Genomic DNA, 17,885 nt, shown 5'->3' on the forward strand with positions numbered 1-17,885 from the left:
ACAGCATCTGTTTACAGCATGGTTTACTGAATATTTTAAGCCCACCATTGAGACCTACTGCCCAGAAGAAAAAAATATTCTTTTCTTTTTTGAGACGGAGTCTAGCTCTTGTCGCCCAGGCTGGAGTGCAATGGCACAACCTTGGCACACTGCAACCTCTGCTTCCCAAGTTCAAGTGATTCTCCTGTCTCAGCCTCCTGAGTAGCTGGGATTACAGGCTCCCATCACTATGCCTGGCTAATTTTTGCATTTTTAGTAGAGACGGAGTTTCACTATGTTGGCCAGGCTGGTATCGAACTCCTGACCTCACGATCCGCCCACCTCAGCCTCCGGAAGTACTGGCATGAGCCACCGCACCCAGCTGATAAAAAGGTTCCTTTTTTTTTTTTTGTCTGAGACAGAGGCTCACTCTGTCACCCAGGCTGGAGTCTAGTGGTGCGATCTCATCTTACTGCAACCTCTGCCTCCTGGGTTCAAGTGATTCTCCTGCCCAGCCTTGCAAGTAGCTGGGATTGCAGGCGCTTGCCACCATGCCCGACTAATTTTTTGTATTTTTAGTAGAGATGGGGTTTCACCATGTTAGCCAGGATGGTCTTGATCTCCTGACCTTGTGATCCATCTGCCGCAGCTTCCCAAAGTGCTGGGGTTACAGGCATGAGCTACCGTGCCCAGCCAAAAGGTTCTTTTCAAAATATGACTGCTCATTGACAGTGCACCTAGTCAACAAGAGCTCTGATGGAGATGTACAAGATGAGTGTTGTTTTCATGCCTGCTAACACAACCTGCATTCTACAGCACATGGATCAGGGAGTAATTTTGACATTCAAGTCTTATTTTTTAAGAAATACATTTTGTAAGGCTACAGCTGCCATAGATGGTGATTCCTCTGATAGATCTAGGCAAATTAAGTATAAATCCTTTCCTTCTGGAAAGGAGTCACCATTTTAGATTCCATGAAGAACATTTGCGATTCATGGGAGGGGGTTGAAATAGCAACATGAACAGGAGTTTGGAAGAAATGGATTCCAACCCTCATGGATGATTTTGAGGGGTTCAGGGCTTCAGTGGAGGAGGGAACTGCAGATGCGGTGGAAATAGCAAGAGAACTAGAATTAGAAATGGAGCCTAAGATGTGACTGAATTGCTGCAACCTCATGATCAAACTTGAATGGATGAGGGAGTGCTTCTTATGATGAGCAAAGAAAGTGGTTTCTTTTTTTTTTTTTTTTTTTGAGACGGAGTCTCGCTGTGTCACCCAGGCTGGAGTGCAGTGGCCCGATCTCGGCTCACTGCAAGCTCCGCCTCCCGGGTTTACGCCATTCTCCTGCCTCAGCCTCCGAGTAGCTGGGACTACAGGCGCCCGCCACCACGCCCGGCTAGTTTTTTGTATTTTTAGTAGAGACGGGGTTTCACCATGTTAGCCAGGATGGTCTCAATCTCCTGACTTCGTGATCCACCCGCCTCGGCCTCCCAAAGTACTGGGATTACAGGCTTGAGCCACCGCGCCCGGCCAGAAAGTGGTTTCTTGAGATGGAAACTACTCTTGGTGAAGATGATGTGAATATTGTTGAAATGACAACAAAGGATTTAGAATATTCCATAAACTGAGTTGATAAAGCAGTGGCTGGGTTTGAGAGGATCCACTCACATTTTTTAAGAAGTTCTGTGGGTAAAAATCTATCAAACAGCATTGCATGATACAGAAAAATCTTGTGTTAATGAAAGAGTCAATCAGCGTAGCCAATTTCATTGTTTTCCTATTTTAAGAAATTGCCACAGTTACCCCAACCTTCAGTAACCACAACCCTGATCAGTCTAGCAGCCATCAATACCAAGGCAAGACTCTCCACCAGCAAAAACATTACAACTCCCTGAAAGCTCAGATAATCGTTAGCATATTTTGGCAATAAAGTATTTTTTAATTAAGATATGTACATTTTTTGAGACATAGAGCTATTACATACTTAATAGACAATGATATAAACATAACTTTTATATTCACTGGAAAACCAAACAAATTATGCGACTTGCTTAATTACAATATTCGCTCTTTTTGTCATATTTGCCTTTTTTTTCTATTTTTGAGACAGTCTCACTCCAGGCTGGAGTACAGTGGCACAATCTCAGCTCACTGCAACCTCCACCTTCTGGGTTCAAGCAATTCTCATGCCTCAGCCTCCTGAGTAGCTGGAATTACAGGCATGTGCCACTACACCTGGCTAATTATTTTTTTTTTTGTACTTTTAGTAGAGACAGGGTTTCACGATCGTGGCCAGGCTGGTCTCAAAGTCCTGACCTCAGGTGATCCACCTTCCTCAGCCTCCCAGAGTGCTAGGATTACGAGCGTGAGCCACCGCACCTGGTCTGTTTTTACTTTCTTATGGTGGTCTGGAACCAAACCTGCGTTATCTTCAAGGTACGCCCATATATTGATCTTGCATTGTGCAGTCTTGCTGAATGTGTATGTTTTTATAACTTTACAATATTTTTTATTGTACGCATATATTATCTACTCACAACAATGGTGATGTAAAAATCTCAGGTAGGCATTTATCCCCTAGGAAGCCTGCCCCCCACACCCCCACCAGGATTTACCCAAGGGAGGTAGGGTAGGGAAGCATTACCCCATCTTAAGCTTTTTGGGAGCAGCAGTAGGAATCTCTGTCTCCCATAGGCTGGGATAGAACACCACCTAGCGCATCTTAGCCTCCTTAAACAACTTTATTGACAGAATGCAGGAAGAAGTGAAGCAGGGGTGAGCAAGCAACCAGCACCTCCTTCCTCTGAAGAGCCTGCTGCCGGCAGGTTTCCCTGTTGTCTAAGCCGTGATCTGCCGTACTGGAGCATTTACTTGCTCATTCTGGTTTTGCACTGTGGGGAGAGAGAAGACAGCTAATCTTTCTTCCCCAAGACAGCCTTTCAGATAGATGTTGACAGCCAGAATGGCAGACGTACTTGGAAGGGCTTCGTAAACTCAAGGAGAATAGAAATGCTTGTTGCTTTTTTTTTATCATCTTGGCTTTTAATCTTGTGCTATCCCCTGCCACAAATCTCCTCTATGGATCCCACATCCTTTCTCCAAGCCAGCAGGTTCTTCAGGGCCTCTCTAGTTTTCCTCTTAGAAACTTTACTAAGTGGGGCCAGGCGTGATGGCTCACACTGTAGTCCCAGCACTTTGGGAGGCCAAGGCAGGTAGATCACTTGAGGTCAGGGGTTCGAGACTAGCCTGGCCAACGTGGTGAAACCCCCATCCAATAAAAATACAAAAATTAGCCGGGCATGGTGGCGGGTGCCTGTAATCCCAACTACTCGGGAGGCCAAGGCAGGAGAATCACTTGAACCCAGGAGGTGGAGGTTGCAGTAAGCCGAGATCATGCCGCCTCACTCCAGCCTGGGTGACTGTGAGACTTCATCTCAAAAAAAAAAATTAAAACCCTCAAGCTTTGGCCTGCGTAGGTGTCTCTTTCGGACAGCACCCGGGTCAGTCTTAGCTGACTTCTAGCGTTTCATGTGGCCCTTCAAACCATGCTTTGCTGTTGAAAACATTCTACAGCCAGACTTTGAGTAAGACAGAACTACCCTATCATATCCCTGCAGCTTTGTTGATTTTCATTGGCCTATGGTCCGACAGAGCTCATCGATTTGAAAATTCTTTTAATGGCCTGTGTTTATTTCTGAATCATTAGCTTGTAAACTCCCGGAGTATACAGGCTAGTAGATTGTTCTTGAATATGCCATTGTCACTGTGGTCTTAAATGTTGCTTAGGGGCCAGGCGCAGTGGCTCACGCCTGGAATGCCAGCACTTTGGGAGGCCGAGGCGGGCGGATCACGAGGTCAGGAGATTGAGACCATCCTGGCTAACACGGTGAAACCCTGACTTTACTTAAAAAATACAAAAAAAATAGCCAGGTGTGGTGGTGGGTGCCTGTAGTCCCAGCTACTCGGGGGGCTGAGGCAGGAGAATGGTGTGAACCCAGGAGGCAGAGCTTGCAGTGAGCCGAGATCATGTCACTGCACTCCAGCCTGGGCAACAGAGCAAGACTCCATCTCAAAAAAAAAAAAAAATATGTTGCTTAGGGTCCTGGTCCTCCAGGACTTTCCACATCTTGGCTTCCTGCTTGGTTTTATCATGATGGGGAATAACCTATGGTGTGGTCGAAAGAAAGATGCTGACTTTGGATTTATTATTGAAGGTTAGTGATGTTGACCTAGTTCCTATCCAGACAGTGTCCAGTGTCAGCTACTTGATGTAGGAGGTTCCCACATTTATAATCACAACAGCTCAACAAGGAGGGAGTTACTACGCTCACTTAATAGACAAAGAGACCAAGGCTTCAGTGTGTGTGTGTGTGTGTGTGTGTGTGTGTGTGTGTGTGTGTGTGTGTGTGTGTGTGTGTATGTGTGTGTGTGTATATGTGTGTGTGTGTATATATGGTTGTTTTTTTTTTGAGACGGAGTCTCACTTTGTTGCCCAGGCTGGAGTGCAGTGGCATAGTGTCTTGGGTCACTGCAACCTCCACCTTCTGGGTTCAAGCAATTCTCCTGCCTCAACCTCCCGAGTAGCTGGGACTACAGGTGCCCACCACCACACCCGGCTAATTTTTTTGTATTTTTTTAGTAAAGTCAGGGTTTCACCATGTTAGCCAGGATGGTCTCAATCTCCTGACCTCATGATCCGCCTGCCTCGGCCTCCCAAAGTGCTGGGGTTCCAGGCGTGAGCCAGCGCGCCCGGCCAGAGACTTCAGCATTTAAGTAACCTGCCTCCCAGTCACCCAGCCAGTGTGTGCTGGAACTAGGATTCAAACCGAAGTCTGTCTTTCCATCAAACCACATGCTCTTTCCATTGACCACGTGGCCCCCAGCCCCAGTGTGCAATGCTGGATGTTATATCCCTAGGAGGGGCCAGGGGCCAGCTTCCAAGTAACTTGGTGGGTTTCTGCATCTGAGAAGTGAAGCTGGTGAGACAGCAGTTCCTTCACTGTTTTCCAAGGGCTGCCACTGCTTTGATCTTCACAGCAACCAAGATGTATCACCCCACTTCGCAGATGAAAAAACTGAGGCCCAGATAGGTTAATTCAATGGCACAGGCAGAGCACCTGTTTTATGTTGGAGCTGGAAATCAAACCCTGGTGTGCCAACAGCATGCCCAGGCTCTTGGCTGTGTGTGGCGTGGACTTGCCTACCACATGGGCATGGCCAGGCCCCTGTGGTACACTGGAGAGATGAGCCTTTTTTATTTCAAAATACACAGCACTTCTTGGCCGGGCACAGTGGCTCATGCCAGTAATCCCAGCACTTCAGGAGGCTGAGGCGGGTAGATCACTTGAGCTCAGGAGGGAGCCACTGTGCCCGGCACTGTATGTTAATCTCTTAGAGATACGGCCAACTCTTGAGATCTGTAACCATCAGCTTTTACTAGATTATGCTGCAGTAACAAACAAACTGCTACAAATCTCAGTGGCCTCTGGCAACCAGAGATCATTTCTTGTTCATATGTCATGTTGGCTGGGGGTTGGCTGTGACTGTGCCCCAGCCCTGTGGGTGATCCTCATTCTAGGATCTCAGTAGAGGAAGCAGGTCCTATAAGGTCCTCGCAGCAGAGGGAGGGAGCACACTGGCTCTTAGATCTTAACGCTCAGATAAGACACCATCACTTAGATACCATTGGCTAAAGCATTTCATGTGGCCACACCTGACATCACTGGGGAAGGAAAGCACCCAGGAGGAAGTTGCTGTTACACCACAAGTCACGTGGCAGTGGGCAGAGATGTGTGACACCTCCTCCAGGGAGCCTGGATGGTAGTTGGGAGTGGCAGCAGCATATTCCGTGTGACGTGTGACTCCGGGAACCCACAGCACAGCCCCGCTGGCATTCGCGTGGTTGGGCAATTTCTCACCCCTTCCATAGCTCAGAGACCTGGTGGATTTCTATGAACTCGTTTTCCAAACCTAGTTTTTATACTATCATAAGCAGGTACTGATTGAGAGCTAGATTAAAATACCTTCCTGTGGACATTTGTCTTTATCTTATTTTATTTGAGACAGGGTCTCACTGTCACCCAGGCTAGAGTGCAGTGGTGCAGTCATAGCTCATTGCAGCCTTGACCTCCTGGGCTCAAGGGATCCTCCCAAGGAGCTGGGACCACAGGCATGCACCACCACACCCACTCAGCTAATTTTTTATTTTTTGTAGAGACAGGATCTTGCTATGTTGCCCAGGTTGATCTCGAACTCCTGCGCTCAAATGATCCTCCCACCTCGGCCTCCCAAAGTGCTGGGATTATAGGCGTGAGCCATTGTACCTACACATTTGTCTTCAAATGTAACACTTAGCCGGGCACGGTGGCTCATGCCTGTAATCCCAGCACTTTGGGAGGCCGAGGCTGGTGGATCACTTGAGGTCAGGAGTTCAAGACCAGCCTGGCCAACATGGTGAAAACTGTCTCTACAAAAATACAAAAATTAGCTGGTCATGGTGGCAGGTTCCTGTAATCCCAGCTACTTGGGAGGCTGAGGCAGGAGAATCGCTTGAACCCAAGAGGGGAGGTTGCAGTGAGCCGAGATCGCACCATTGCACTCCAGCCTGGGTGACAGAGCGAGACTCCTTCTCAAAATAAATAAATAAATAAGTAAATGTAACACTACATTTAAAAAAAAAAAAAACCTCAACCTTATGAAAGTGATGTTGCTGGACACATAACCGTGGAATCCAGTAGCAGCCATTAGGGCAGATGTGCGGGTTACCGCAGGAAGACAGCTGGAGAGCGCTGTTGGGTGTGTACAGTAGAGAAAGACACCTCCCAGGAGCTACTACCAGCCAAGTGACTGTCATCATCTCACAGCACACCAAACAAATGCTTACTACACAGATAACTCTTTACATATTAAGCATTTCTTTTTCTTTCTTTTTTTTTTTTTTTTTTTGAGACGGAGTCTTACTCTGTCGCCCAGGCTGGAGTGCAATGGCGCAATCTCGGCTCACTGCAACCTCCTCCTCCCAGGTTCAAGTGATTCTCATGCCTCAGCCTTCTGAGAAGCTGGGATTACAGGTGCCTGCCACCACACCCAGCTAATTTTTTTAGTTTTAGTAGAGACAGGGTTTCACCATGTTGGCCAGGCTGATCTCGAACCCCTGACCTCAAGTGATCCACGCACTTTGGCCTCCCAAAGTGCCGGGATTCCAGGCCTGAGCCACCATGCCCAGTCAAGAACTCTTTACATATTGAGCATTTTCATAAATATTTATACCTGGATTCCTGAACCGTTGGGTCACATCTGCAGACCATGCAGTTGGCCATTGCAGAAGATATTAAAAGCATATTAAACACCCACTGTGTGCCCGTGCTCGGGAGGAAAGACAGTTGACGCTACAGCTTAGTTTTCCAGGAATTCAGGATCCCTGAATCAGTCAGCCTTATCTGTCGTCCTAAAACTCCAGGACAGCCCCAGGTGGTGGTGGGAGTGGCCGTGGCTGGGAGATGGATCTGCTCTGAGCCTGGGGATCAGGGTAGCATTCCTGGGAGGCGCCTTCCAGGCGGAGGGGAAATTGCTCATGTGTTCTGGGAATTGGGAGTGACTGGGTGTGGCAGGAGTGTGAGGCATGGCAGGAGGTGAGCCTGAAAAAGAGGCTGATCCCTCAGAGCAGGACAGGTTTTACCCAAGGCCGCAGGCCAGTGTCTAACCGTCTCTAGATCCATCCCAGTTTAGCTTCTTCTAAATGGTTTTGTGTCTGTGCGATAGTGTGTGTGAAATGGGGTTTTGTTATGTTGCCCAGGTTGGTCTTGAACTCCTGGGCTCAAGCGATCCTCCCACCTTGGCCTCCCAAAGTGCCGGGATTACAGGCATGAGCAATGGTGCTGGCTCTAAATGGTTTTAAGGGCATGGTACCTACCTCAAGCTATCATGCACGCAGGCACAGCAAGCCGGAACCCTAGCCTAGGATCCTCTCTTCAGCAATCCTTGCCTTAAGACCTCGCCTCAGACGTTTGCTCATTCAGATCCCTCCCCTTCTCAGAGGCAGCTGTGTTACCAAGCCCTGGCTTGCACCTCCAAGGCACGCAATGGACGGGCTGGGCTCCCTGCAGGATGGCCGCGAGGGGATGGGGGGCCAGCATGAGCATGAAGATGAGCAGGATATTGTCCATTCCTCTCTCCCTCCCACGGGTGCTCTTCCTGGCCAGTAGTCATGTGGACACCTGGGGGGAAGCTGTTGTGTGTGGCAGTCACTGTGTTGTGTCTGGTACTGGGGCCCTGGCCAGGGTAGGTCAGTGACTCGTCCAACCCCAGGAGGCCGCTGCTGTCTCCTCCTCGAGCAGATGAGGTGGGGCTGGCATTCAAAGCTCTGGCTTCCTCCCCCGCTCCAGACTCAGAGCAGCCCAGGAACCCAGCTCCAGGTCTGGAGGAAGTTGTGTGTGCATTGGGTCTCACAGCATAGATGGGTTTTGAGTGGACGGAGAGGCTAGCAAAGGGTGTTTCGAGTAAGCAAAGCATGGAACTAGGAGGTCACCGGCTGCAGCAGGGAAGTCACACGAAGGGACAACCCGCCACCGACTGGGTGAGCTGCAGAGGGAGGATGGACCAAACTCCAACTTCAGGGTCATTCTGGTTTTTTTTTTAAGACAGAGTCTCGCTTGGTCATCCAGGCTGCAGTGCAGTGGCTCAATCATAGCTCACTCCAGCCTTGAACCCCTGGGCCCAAGTGATCCTCCCACCTCCCCGTCCAAGTAGCTGGGACTGCAGGCGTGTACCACCGTGCCTGGCTAATTTGTATTTCGTAGAGATAGAGTCTCACTCTGCTGCCCAAGCTGGTCTTGAATTCCAAGGCTCAAGCCCTCCTCCCACCTCGGTTTCCCAAAGTGCTGGGATTACAGGTGCTTGCCACCATGCCCAGCTCATTTTTATTTTTGGTAGAGATAGGGTCTCACTCTGCTGCCCAGGCTGGTCTTGAACTCCTGCCTCCATTTCCTAAATTGTTGGGATTACAGGCATGAGCCACCACGCCCAGCCTTGAGGCCCATTCTTGTCTTAAGTAGTCTGTTTTAAGAAACCTCATGGTCTGTTTGCATACTGAATTAATTAAACTCATCAGCCTGACTGTGTTCCTCAGGACTGGGCTGGAATTTCCCTGTGTTAGTGGAGGAGGGCACGCAGAGAGGACTGAGAGTCATGGTCCCTGTGATACAGCTCCAGTGAGTGGAGGAACACTAGGGTTTTTGGTTTTTATGCTGGTTTAGATAAAACAACACGGACACACATGGAGTGGTTGTTTTTTGTTTGTTTGTTTTGTTCTGAGATGGAGTCTCGCTCTGTCACCAGGCTGGAGTGCAGTGGCGTGATCTTGGCTCACTGCAACCTCCGCCTCCTGGGTTCAAGCGATTTTCCTGCCTCAGCCTCCTGAGTAGCTGGCATTACAGGCACCTACCACCATGCCCGGCTAATTTTTGTATTTTTAGTAGAGATAGGGTTTCACCATGTTGGCCAGGCTGGTCTCGAACTCCTGACCTCAGGTGATCCACCCGCCTTGGCCTCCCAAAGTGCTGGGATTACAGGTGTGAACCACCGCTCCCGGGTCAGTGGAGTGGTTTTAAAACCCCCGTGTCCATGGGGCTGGGTCCTTCTGCTTGCTGTAGGGGAGAATCTGCTGTGTCCCTGTTCCAGCTTCTGGTGGTTTCTTGGTCATCTTCCTCTTATAGATCATCAACCCAGTCTCTCCTTCATCTCCCTGTAACATCCTACCTGTCTAACGTGTCTCGGTGTCTAGCTTTCTCCTTCTTATTGGATCCTATTGGACGAGGGCCCAGGCTAATGACCTTGCCTTACCTTGATCACTGGCAGAGACCCTAGCTCCAAATAAGGTCACCTTCACAGGTATTGGGAGTCAGGACTTCATCGTCTTTCGAGAGACACAGTTCAGCCCGTTACAGCCCCGAAGTGTGCCGTGTAAATTACCAAACCCCACATCCCCGGGAATAACCCAAACGGGAGACCGGAGGACAGAGTTCAGGATCCTTCCAGATCCCAGCCCTTGCCTCCAGGAGACGCAGCCACCCGGTACCCTCAGTTGGAATACCTGGGAAGTGAGGGGCCCTCCCTAGGCAGATCCTAAGCCAGAAAGAGAAGCCTCTGTGTGGCCGTCAAGCGGTACGGACAGCAGCCAGGGCGTCTGCCCAGCTTTCTGGACGGACTCTGCTACCCACCTGCCTCTCCTAGAACTGAGCCCCAGGGAGTGTTCCAATTCATCCGGAGAAGCAACTCTAAATCCATTGCTTACTCCAGACATCTATAATATGCGGGCTTAGGTACAGTTGAAACTGTGCCATTTAGACAGTTCCCAAAATTTGTAATAGATATTGAGAAAGGTACATGATACGACAGGGAAAGAAAGCACAACGCACAATCTTACGTATAGGCTGATTTCAAGTACGTACATACACACATGCGTTTTAAGCAGCTTGATTGAGATATAATTCACATACCATATAATTCACCCATTTAAAGTCTGGAGTTCATTGACTTTTAGGATATTCACAAAGTTGTACGGCTGTCACCACAAACAATTGTAAAACATTTTCATCACCCCAGAAGGAAATCCCACACCCGTCAGTTGGCATCCACCAGCCCCTCCTTCCCATCACCCCCAGTCCAAGACCACTCTAATGTATAATACATCTCTCTTTTGTTTGTCTGTGTATCTGCATTTCATGTAACTCTTTTTTTCTTTCTTTCTTTTTTTTTTTTTTTTTGAGGTAGAGTCTTGCTCTGTTACCAGACTGGACTGCAGTGGTGCCATCTCAGCTCACTGCAACCTCCACCTCCTGGGTACGAGCGAAGCAATTCTCCTGCCTCAGCCTCCTGAGTAGCTGGGATTACAGGTGCACGCCACCATGTCCGACTAATTTTTGTATTTTTAGTAGAGAAGGAGTTTCATCACCTTGGCCACGCTGGTCTCAAACTCTTGACCACGTGATCCGTCCACCTTGGCCTCACAAAGTGCTGGGATTACAGGCGTGAGCCACTGTGCCTGACTGAAACCCTTTTTTTTTTCTTTTAATATAATTAGAAAAAAATATTAGAAATAAAGACTTGACAGTTTGACTCCTGCCTGTGAGTGGCAGATTTTAATTATACTTTTAAGTTTTTTTCTATATTTTTGATATTTTTCTGATCACACAATAAGCATGAGTTGCTAATAATGGGGGAGGGGGTTATTTTAAAAACAAAGGGCGGTCTTGTCATATTAATAGTCCTTGTAAGCAAGGCATGGTGGCTCATATCTGTAATCTCTCCTGACCCCCGAGGTCAGGAGTTCAAGACCAGCCTGGCCAACATGACGAAACCCCGTCTCCACTAAAAATATAAAAAATATTAGCTGGGCGTGGTAGCGCACTCCTGTAGTCTCAGCTACTTGGGAAGCTGAGGCAGGAGAATCGTTTGAACCCGGGAGGCGGAGGCTGCAGTGAGCTGAGATTACACCACTGCACTCCAGCCTGGGCAACAGAGCTAGCCTCCATCTCAAACAAAAAGTCCTTGTAGATTGTTCTGAAACTCTACTTAACACCAAATTCCCAACCTTGTTTTTTGTTTTTGTTTTTATTTGAGACAGGGTCTCACTGTGTTGCCCAGGCTGGAGTGCAGTTGTGTGAACACAGCTTACTGCAGCCTCAAACTCCTAGGCTCAGGCAGTCTTCCCACCTCAGCCTCCCAAGTAGCTGGTATTACAGGTGCATTGCCACCCTGCCCAGCTAATGTTTTTTGTCAAATTTTGAAATTTTAATTTGTAGATATCTCATTATTTTGCCCAGGCTGGTCTTGAACTCCTGGGCTCAAGCCATGTTCCTGTCCCTGGCTCCCAAAGTGCTGTGATTACAGGCATGAGCCACCACACCTGGCCCAGAATCACAGCCTTATCTTATCGGGTTGAGGGGGGTCGAAATGTGTCTGAGTTCCAAAGAATTGACTTCAAATTTGAATCTTGGTGCACAGCTTGTTAGAAGGTGGAAATGCTTGCATTGCACTAGGCTGCTATGCGTTCAGTTTTCTAGGCCCAGCTCCCACTAGCCATCGTCCCCCAGTTCTGAGCACCCCACATCCTTAATCAGGAGACCTCTTTCAGCTCTTAACAAACTGCCCGGTGGCTCAGGTGAGAGGCCCTATAATTAAACCACATCCTTTGCCTCTGTAATAACATCGGAGACAGCATAGTTCTAGGAGGGGACAGACGGAATATATAATTTCCTGTCCTTTGCCTGAACCAGTATGACATTGGTACATGTGCAATCTTGCATGTTTCGGCTGTAAAATGCAATCTGTTGTCTCAGCAAGTGTGTAGGTAAGCTGAATATTCTACCAGGTTGGTCCAACCATGGCAGGCTCTTTGCATATGCGTCCAGCATAGTTGATGAACAGACGTCTACACTAGGGGAAACTGGCTCAGCTAGTCAGTTCACAAAACAAACCAATCCTGGCCACTGTCGCAAAACCTCGCCAGTTGCCTAATCTGGAATCCTGGGCACCGTCCTCGATTCACCTTGTTCTTCTGGGCCTCACGTCAACTGTGTGTGTCGCTGATCTCTCCATCCGCCCTCTCCTCCTCCTCAACACCCCCAACCACTGCCCAGTGCATCTCACTCGGATGAAGGCAGTGACATCCAACGGGTCTCTTCCTCCCTGCCCCCTCCTGTGCCCTTTCCACCCTGACCGCTGCCCAGGTGATGAGGGTCTCCCTGCACCATATACCCTTTTGCCCCTCAAAATCTCACCCCACTTGCTTGTCCAGCTGCATCACCCACAGCTCCCGCATATGTATCCGCATTCCCACCCGGCAGACTCTCGCAGGTCCCCTATGCCCCATGGTGTGTTGTAGCAGTGTTGGTGGACTCTTAATCTGGAATGGAGCACACGCTGACATGCAAATAAGTGTCTTAGAACACACAGGCCAGATGCAGTGGCTTACGCCTGTAATCCCAGCACTTTGGGAGGCTGAGGCGGGCAGATCACCTGAGGTCAGGAGTTGAAGACCAGCCTGGCCAACATGATGAAACCTCATATTTACTAAAAATACAAAACTTAGCCGGGCATGGTGGTGAGCACCTGTAATTCCAGCTACTTAGGAGGCTGAAGATTGAGAATTGCTTGAACCTGGCAGCCAAATGTTGCAGTGAGCTGAGATCGTGCCACTGCACTCCAGCCTGGGTGACACAGCAAGACTCTGTTTCAAAAAAAAAAAATTTTTTTGTATGAAATTCTTTGCTCCCGGGATTTGAATGTGTCCGTCCGTTTACATGCAGTGTCTTACCCGTCCACCTGGGTGAAATGCTTTTAAAGACTCTGCTCCAAGGTCACAACTTTACTGCCTGAAGTTCCGTTCTCCATGTCCCCAGGGATTTAATTACTTGTTAATTACATACCTGTCTCCCTCCTAGACCCTGAGCTCCTGGGGGTAGGAACTGTCTCTTCCTGCCCACCTCTGATCCTTAGCAGTGTCTAGCACATGGCCAGCTCTTAAGTCAGTACTTGGAGAAGAAAAAAGACCAGGAAGGGCGTGCCAGACCATTCTGTATGGAAGATCCACCCAGTGTTCCCTGCTGTATAGTGAATGGCTCCATACTCTCAAATCTCTGCTCCTCCCTCGTTTACCTTCATGAACAGGGTACTGTTGTGTTTGCAGGCATTTCCTCTAAGAGGTTGAAGCCCAGTTGTCAAGCATCTGTGCGGAGGAATCAGACTTCCCCCGCTACGGGAATTCACTAGATGTGTAATGCTTTGTAAATTGCCTCTTGACAAATATTGAGCTCTTTGTTTTTCTTTCTTTCTTTCCTTCCCTTTCAGATTGATGCACTGAGTAAAAGAAGCAAGGAAGCTGAAGCAGCTTTCTTGAATGTCTACAAAAGATTGATTGACGTCCCAGGTAAGCCCCGGCACTAATGGCCCACCACTGGGGGGTGTTGTGTCTGGTGAGTCGGTGGGTTTTGGGCCCATTCTTCTTGGCTTTCCTAAGGAAAATAAATATGCCATCAGTGGCAACTTCCCCCAAGAAACCAGGGAGTGCAGGACACATGAATTCTCCACAACCCAGACTTTGGGTATGAAAGGAAATTGGATGTACTTGTTGAAGTACTCATGTAATCTCTAGGGGATGACTTTGTAAAAGCAGAGACCCAAATCTCTGAGGCTACAGCATAAAACACTACGCGTACTGCAGAGAAGATGCAAACCCGATGTGTGTGTGCTGTGCAGAAGTCCCTCGTACTTTAAGACTTTAGGAATGGCCCTACTAAGACACCTGGAGTGTCCCGCTCCCCCTGCCAGGTCATCCAAGATCAGTGGCCCCTGGACAAGCCCTTCACTTAAGGGTTATGGGCAGAGGTAACTGATAATCCTTGCAGCTACAACCAAGTATATAAGTTGTTTCTTTTATTATTTTTTTCTAATTTTATATATATATATATATATATATATATATATATATATATTTTTTTTTTTTTTTTTTTTTTTTTTTTTGAGACGGAGTATCGCTCTGTCGCCCAGGCTGGAGTGCAGTGGCTGGATCTCAGCTCACTGCAAGCTCCGCCTCCCGGGTTCACGCCATTCTCCTGCCTCAGCCTCCCGAGTAGCTGGGACTACAGGCGCCCGCCACCTCGCCCGGCTAGTTTTTTGTAGTTTTAGTAGAGACGGGGTTTCACTGTGTTCACCAGGATGGTCTCGATCTCCTGACCTCGTGATCCACCCGTCTCGGCCTCCCAAAGTGCTGGGATTACAGGCTTGAGCCACCGCGCCCGGCCTATATATTTATTTTTGAGACAGGGTCTCGGTCTGTCGCCCAGGCTGGAGTGCAGTGGCGCAATCTCCACTCACTGCAACCTTTACCTCCCGGGCTCAAGCGATCCTCCCCCCTCAACCTCCCAAGTGGCTGGGAGGTGCGTGCCACCACACTCAGCTAATTTTTGTGTTTTTTGTACAGATGAGGTCTCACTGTATTGCCCAGGCTGGTCTCGAACTCCTGGGCTCAAGCGGTCCTCCCACCTCAGCCTCCTAAAGTGCTGTGAGGTTATAGGCAGGAGCCACCACACCCGGCCCTGTTTCTTCTTTTAGAGGGATTGAAGAATTAAAATTTAAATAATGTTTGTGAGGCATTCTGAGAAATGATGGCTTCCAATTATTTATTCTGGAAAAGTCAGAAGGCATGTAGAGTGCCTTGAACTCTCTGGTCCTGTTTGTGGGTCCTCCATTGCCTTAGAATCTCGAGTAAGGTGATGGACATAACCATGTGGGGCCCAGCTCAGCTCTGGAGAGATGCTTATCAGATAATTAGGAAAGTCACTTGTTGCCTTTCTCCGCCAAGCAAGGAATTGGAATTACCACCACCCTCCCCTCCCCACCCATTACAGTTGCGCACTTGCCCTTGTTAGCAATTCTCTGAATATCATTGACGTCATTAGAGCTACATTAACAGAGCGAGGCTGACTCAGGTCTCCTTTGTACCTGTACTTGTGTTCTAATTCAGGTCCACCACGGGCTTTGCTGTCCCCTCTTGGAGCTGGGATTAATAGAGGTCACACCAAACACTTTGGACAGGGAGTTGGGAGACCCAGATTCTCCTTCCCTGGATCACATTCCTTTTCCTCTCTGAACTTCAGTGTTTTCATCTGTAAAATGGAACAGGGTCAGGGAACAGCCTAACCATAGAGAATGGTTTGCTTTGTTCTAAACTTTTGCTGTCTTGGGAGCTTATCTAGTTATTGGTTCCAAATTCTAGCCTTTTGGTTTTCTATGAGAGTTTGTATCTGACTAGGAGTTCCTTGAAGAGCCTTACTGAGCCTCACGAAGAGGCTCCTTCACAGTAAAATGGATCAGTGTTACCGCTGGAGGGTGTCCAGGTTCTTGGTGTTTTGAGCAATGAATTGGACAAAATGCGCAAAGCTAGGAAAGAATGAAGCAACAAAAGCAGATACTTACTGAAAATGAAAGTACACTCCACAGGGTGGGAGTGGGCTGAGCAGCCGCTCAAGGGCCCAGATACAGATTCTTCTTGGGTCCAAATAACTTCTGGAGGTTTCCCATTGGCCAATTGGTGTTCATCCCATGTAAATGAAGTGCTGGCCCGCAATCAGTCTGATCAGTTGCAGAAAGCAACCAACCAGAGGCTGAAGTGAAGTTACAAAGGTCACACTCCTGTGCAGACATCTTGATTGGTTGTGGAAAGAAACCAATCAGAGGCTAAAGTGAAGTTACAAAGTTGCATTTCTATGCAAATGAAGACTTGGCCCTGCAATCAGTCTGATTGGTTGCAACCAATCAGAGGCTGAAGTTACAAAGTTTCACTTCTATGGAAACATCTGATTGGTTGCAGAAGGCAACCAATTTCCCATCTGCAGGGCAGAAAAGATTGGGGTTTGCAAAGGAAGTAGCGGGTGGTCCTTTTGTTACTTAGGCGTGGAAAGTGGGGGTTTTCCCTTCCATTTAGTTCTAGGAAGTCAGGGTGAATCGGCCTTCGGTTCCCTACCTGCAGACCCTATTCTTCTGCCTCAAGAGCACTGTCCCTCGGGCGTCAGCAGCCTGGTGGGTTGGGCATCGCTGGCATTTTCTTGTTTGTAAGGTAGTGGCTGAGAATTTTCTCTCTGGACTATGTCATGTCCTTACTGACACAGGGATAAAGAATTTACAGAAAAAGCGTGACCTGGGCTTTGAGAAATTTCATTTTGTGTTTCGAGAGAGTTCATTCTCTGACTTTTTGTTGGTTCCTTGGGCTCAGGAAGGTTCTGCTCCGTTCTATTCCCAGAAGTTCTTGCTACCACTTCTGGGAGCAGGATCCCAGAAGGGAGTGTTTTCCAGCTGAGAACCTTGTCCAGTTGGTGACTTAGTCCAAAGAAGACTGGCTCACTTCATCTTTGCCAGAGACCCAAAGACTCTTTAGCTGCTGTTTTCTAAATAATATGTAATCTCTTTTCTTTCTTTCTTTCTTTCTTTTTTTTTTTTTTTTTTCTGAGACAGAGTCCCGCTCTGTCACACAGGCTGGAGCGCAGTGGTGCAATCTTGGCTCACTGCAACCTCCACCTCCCGGGTTCAAGCAATTCTCCTGCCTCAGCCTCCCACATAGCTGTGATTACAGGTGCCCGTCACCACACCCAGCTAATTTTTGTACTTTAGTAGAGACGGGGTTTCGCCATGTTGGCCAGGCTGGTCTCGAGCTCCTGACCTCAGGTGATACGCCTGCCTCAGCCTCCCAAAGTGCTAGGATTATAGGTGTGAGCCACCGCGCCCCACCTAGCTGCTGTTTTCTAAATAACCTGTAATCTCTTTTCCAAAAGTCAAATTTGCACCTCAATTTTTCCCTAGTGAAATTTTCCAACTGGGCAGCCACTTTAAAACATTGCTCGGTTTCTTTCTCCGCAGTTACGTTCTGTGTGAATTTCCCGTAGAAAAAAAGACCGTTTTTCTCATCAATGTTTCCTCTTTACCTGAGCCGACCTTGTCCATGTACCTGTGCAAATTTTAAAGAATTTCTATCACAGCATAGGTATTCTGCCTTTCTCGCTTAATGTTATGATTCTTATTATTACCATAAGCATTTTCCTATATTGGTGATATTCTTCACAATTTTTATTTCTGGCCAGAGAATTGAAGTTTGCAGTTTAAATTGATGAATGGCGGGAGCAAAGAATGTTTGATGTTTTCTGTAATACTAAAAGTCAATCAAAATACATCTACATTCCACATAGATCACTTTCACCCACCGCCTCCCAGGTATTTCTTACAAATGCTGTGATCTGCCAGATCTAACAAGTTACTTGCAAAGCAGGAATGGTGCTCGGAGCACTCTCCCTGTGTTTTGAAGTCTGATTATTGCTCAGATGCAATCATTCTGTGGCTGAGGCTTACAGGAAGG

The 17,885-nt window shown here is 48.1% G+C and overlaps 1 protein-coding gene across 25 annotated transcripts in view; it reads left to right on the plus strand.

The window, feature by feature from the left end:
- CUX1 (cut like homeobox 1) overlaps positions 1-17,885 on the plus strand; it is a 472,906-nt gene that overhangs the window by 244,299 nt on the left and 210,722 nt on the right. For all 25 annotated transcript variants that reach the window (XM_045387934.2, XM_045387935.2, XM_045387936.2 and 22 more), the window contains one exon: positions 13,829-13,907. In XM_045387934.2, the coding sequence (XP_045243869.2) occupies positions 13,829-13,907 (79 nt within the window). The remainder of the gene's footprint in view (positions 1-13,828; positions 13,908-17,885) is intronic.

This window comes from Macaca fascicularis, chromosome 3, assembly GCF_037993035.2.
Source record: "Macaca fascicularis isolate 582-1 chromosome 3, T2T-MFA8v1.1".
Classification (NCBI taxonomy): Eukaryota; Metazoa; Chordata; class Mammalia; order Primates; family Cercopithecidae; genus Macaca; species Macaca fascicularis.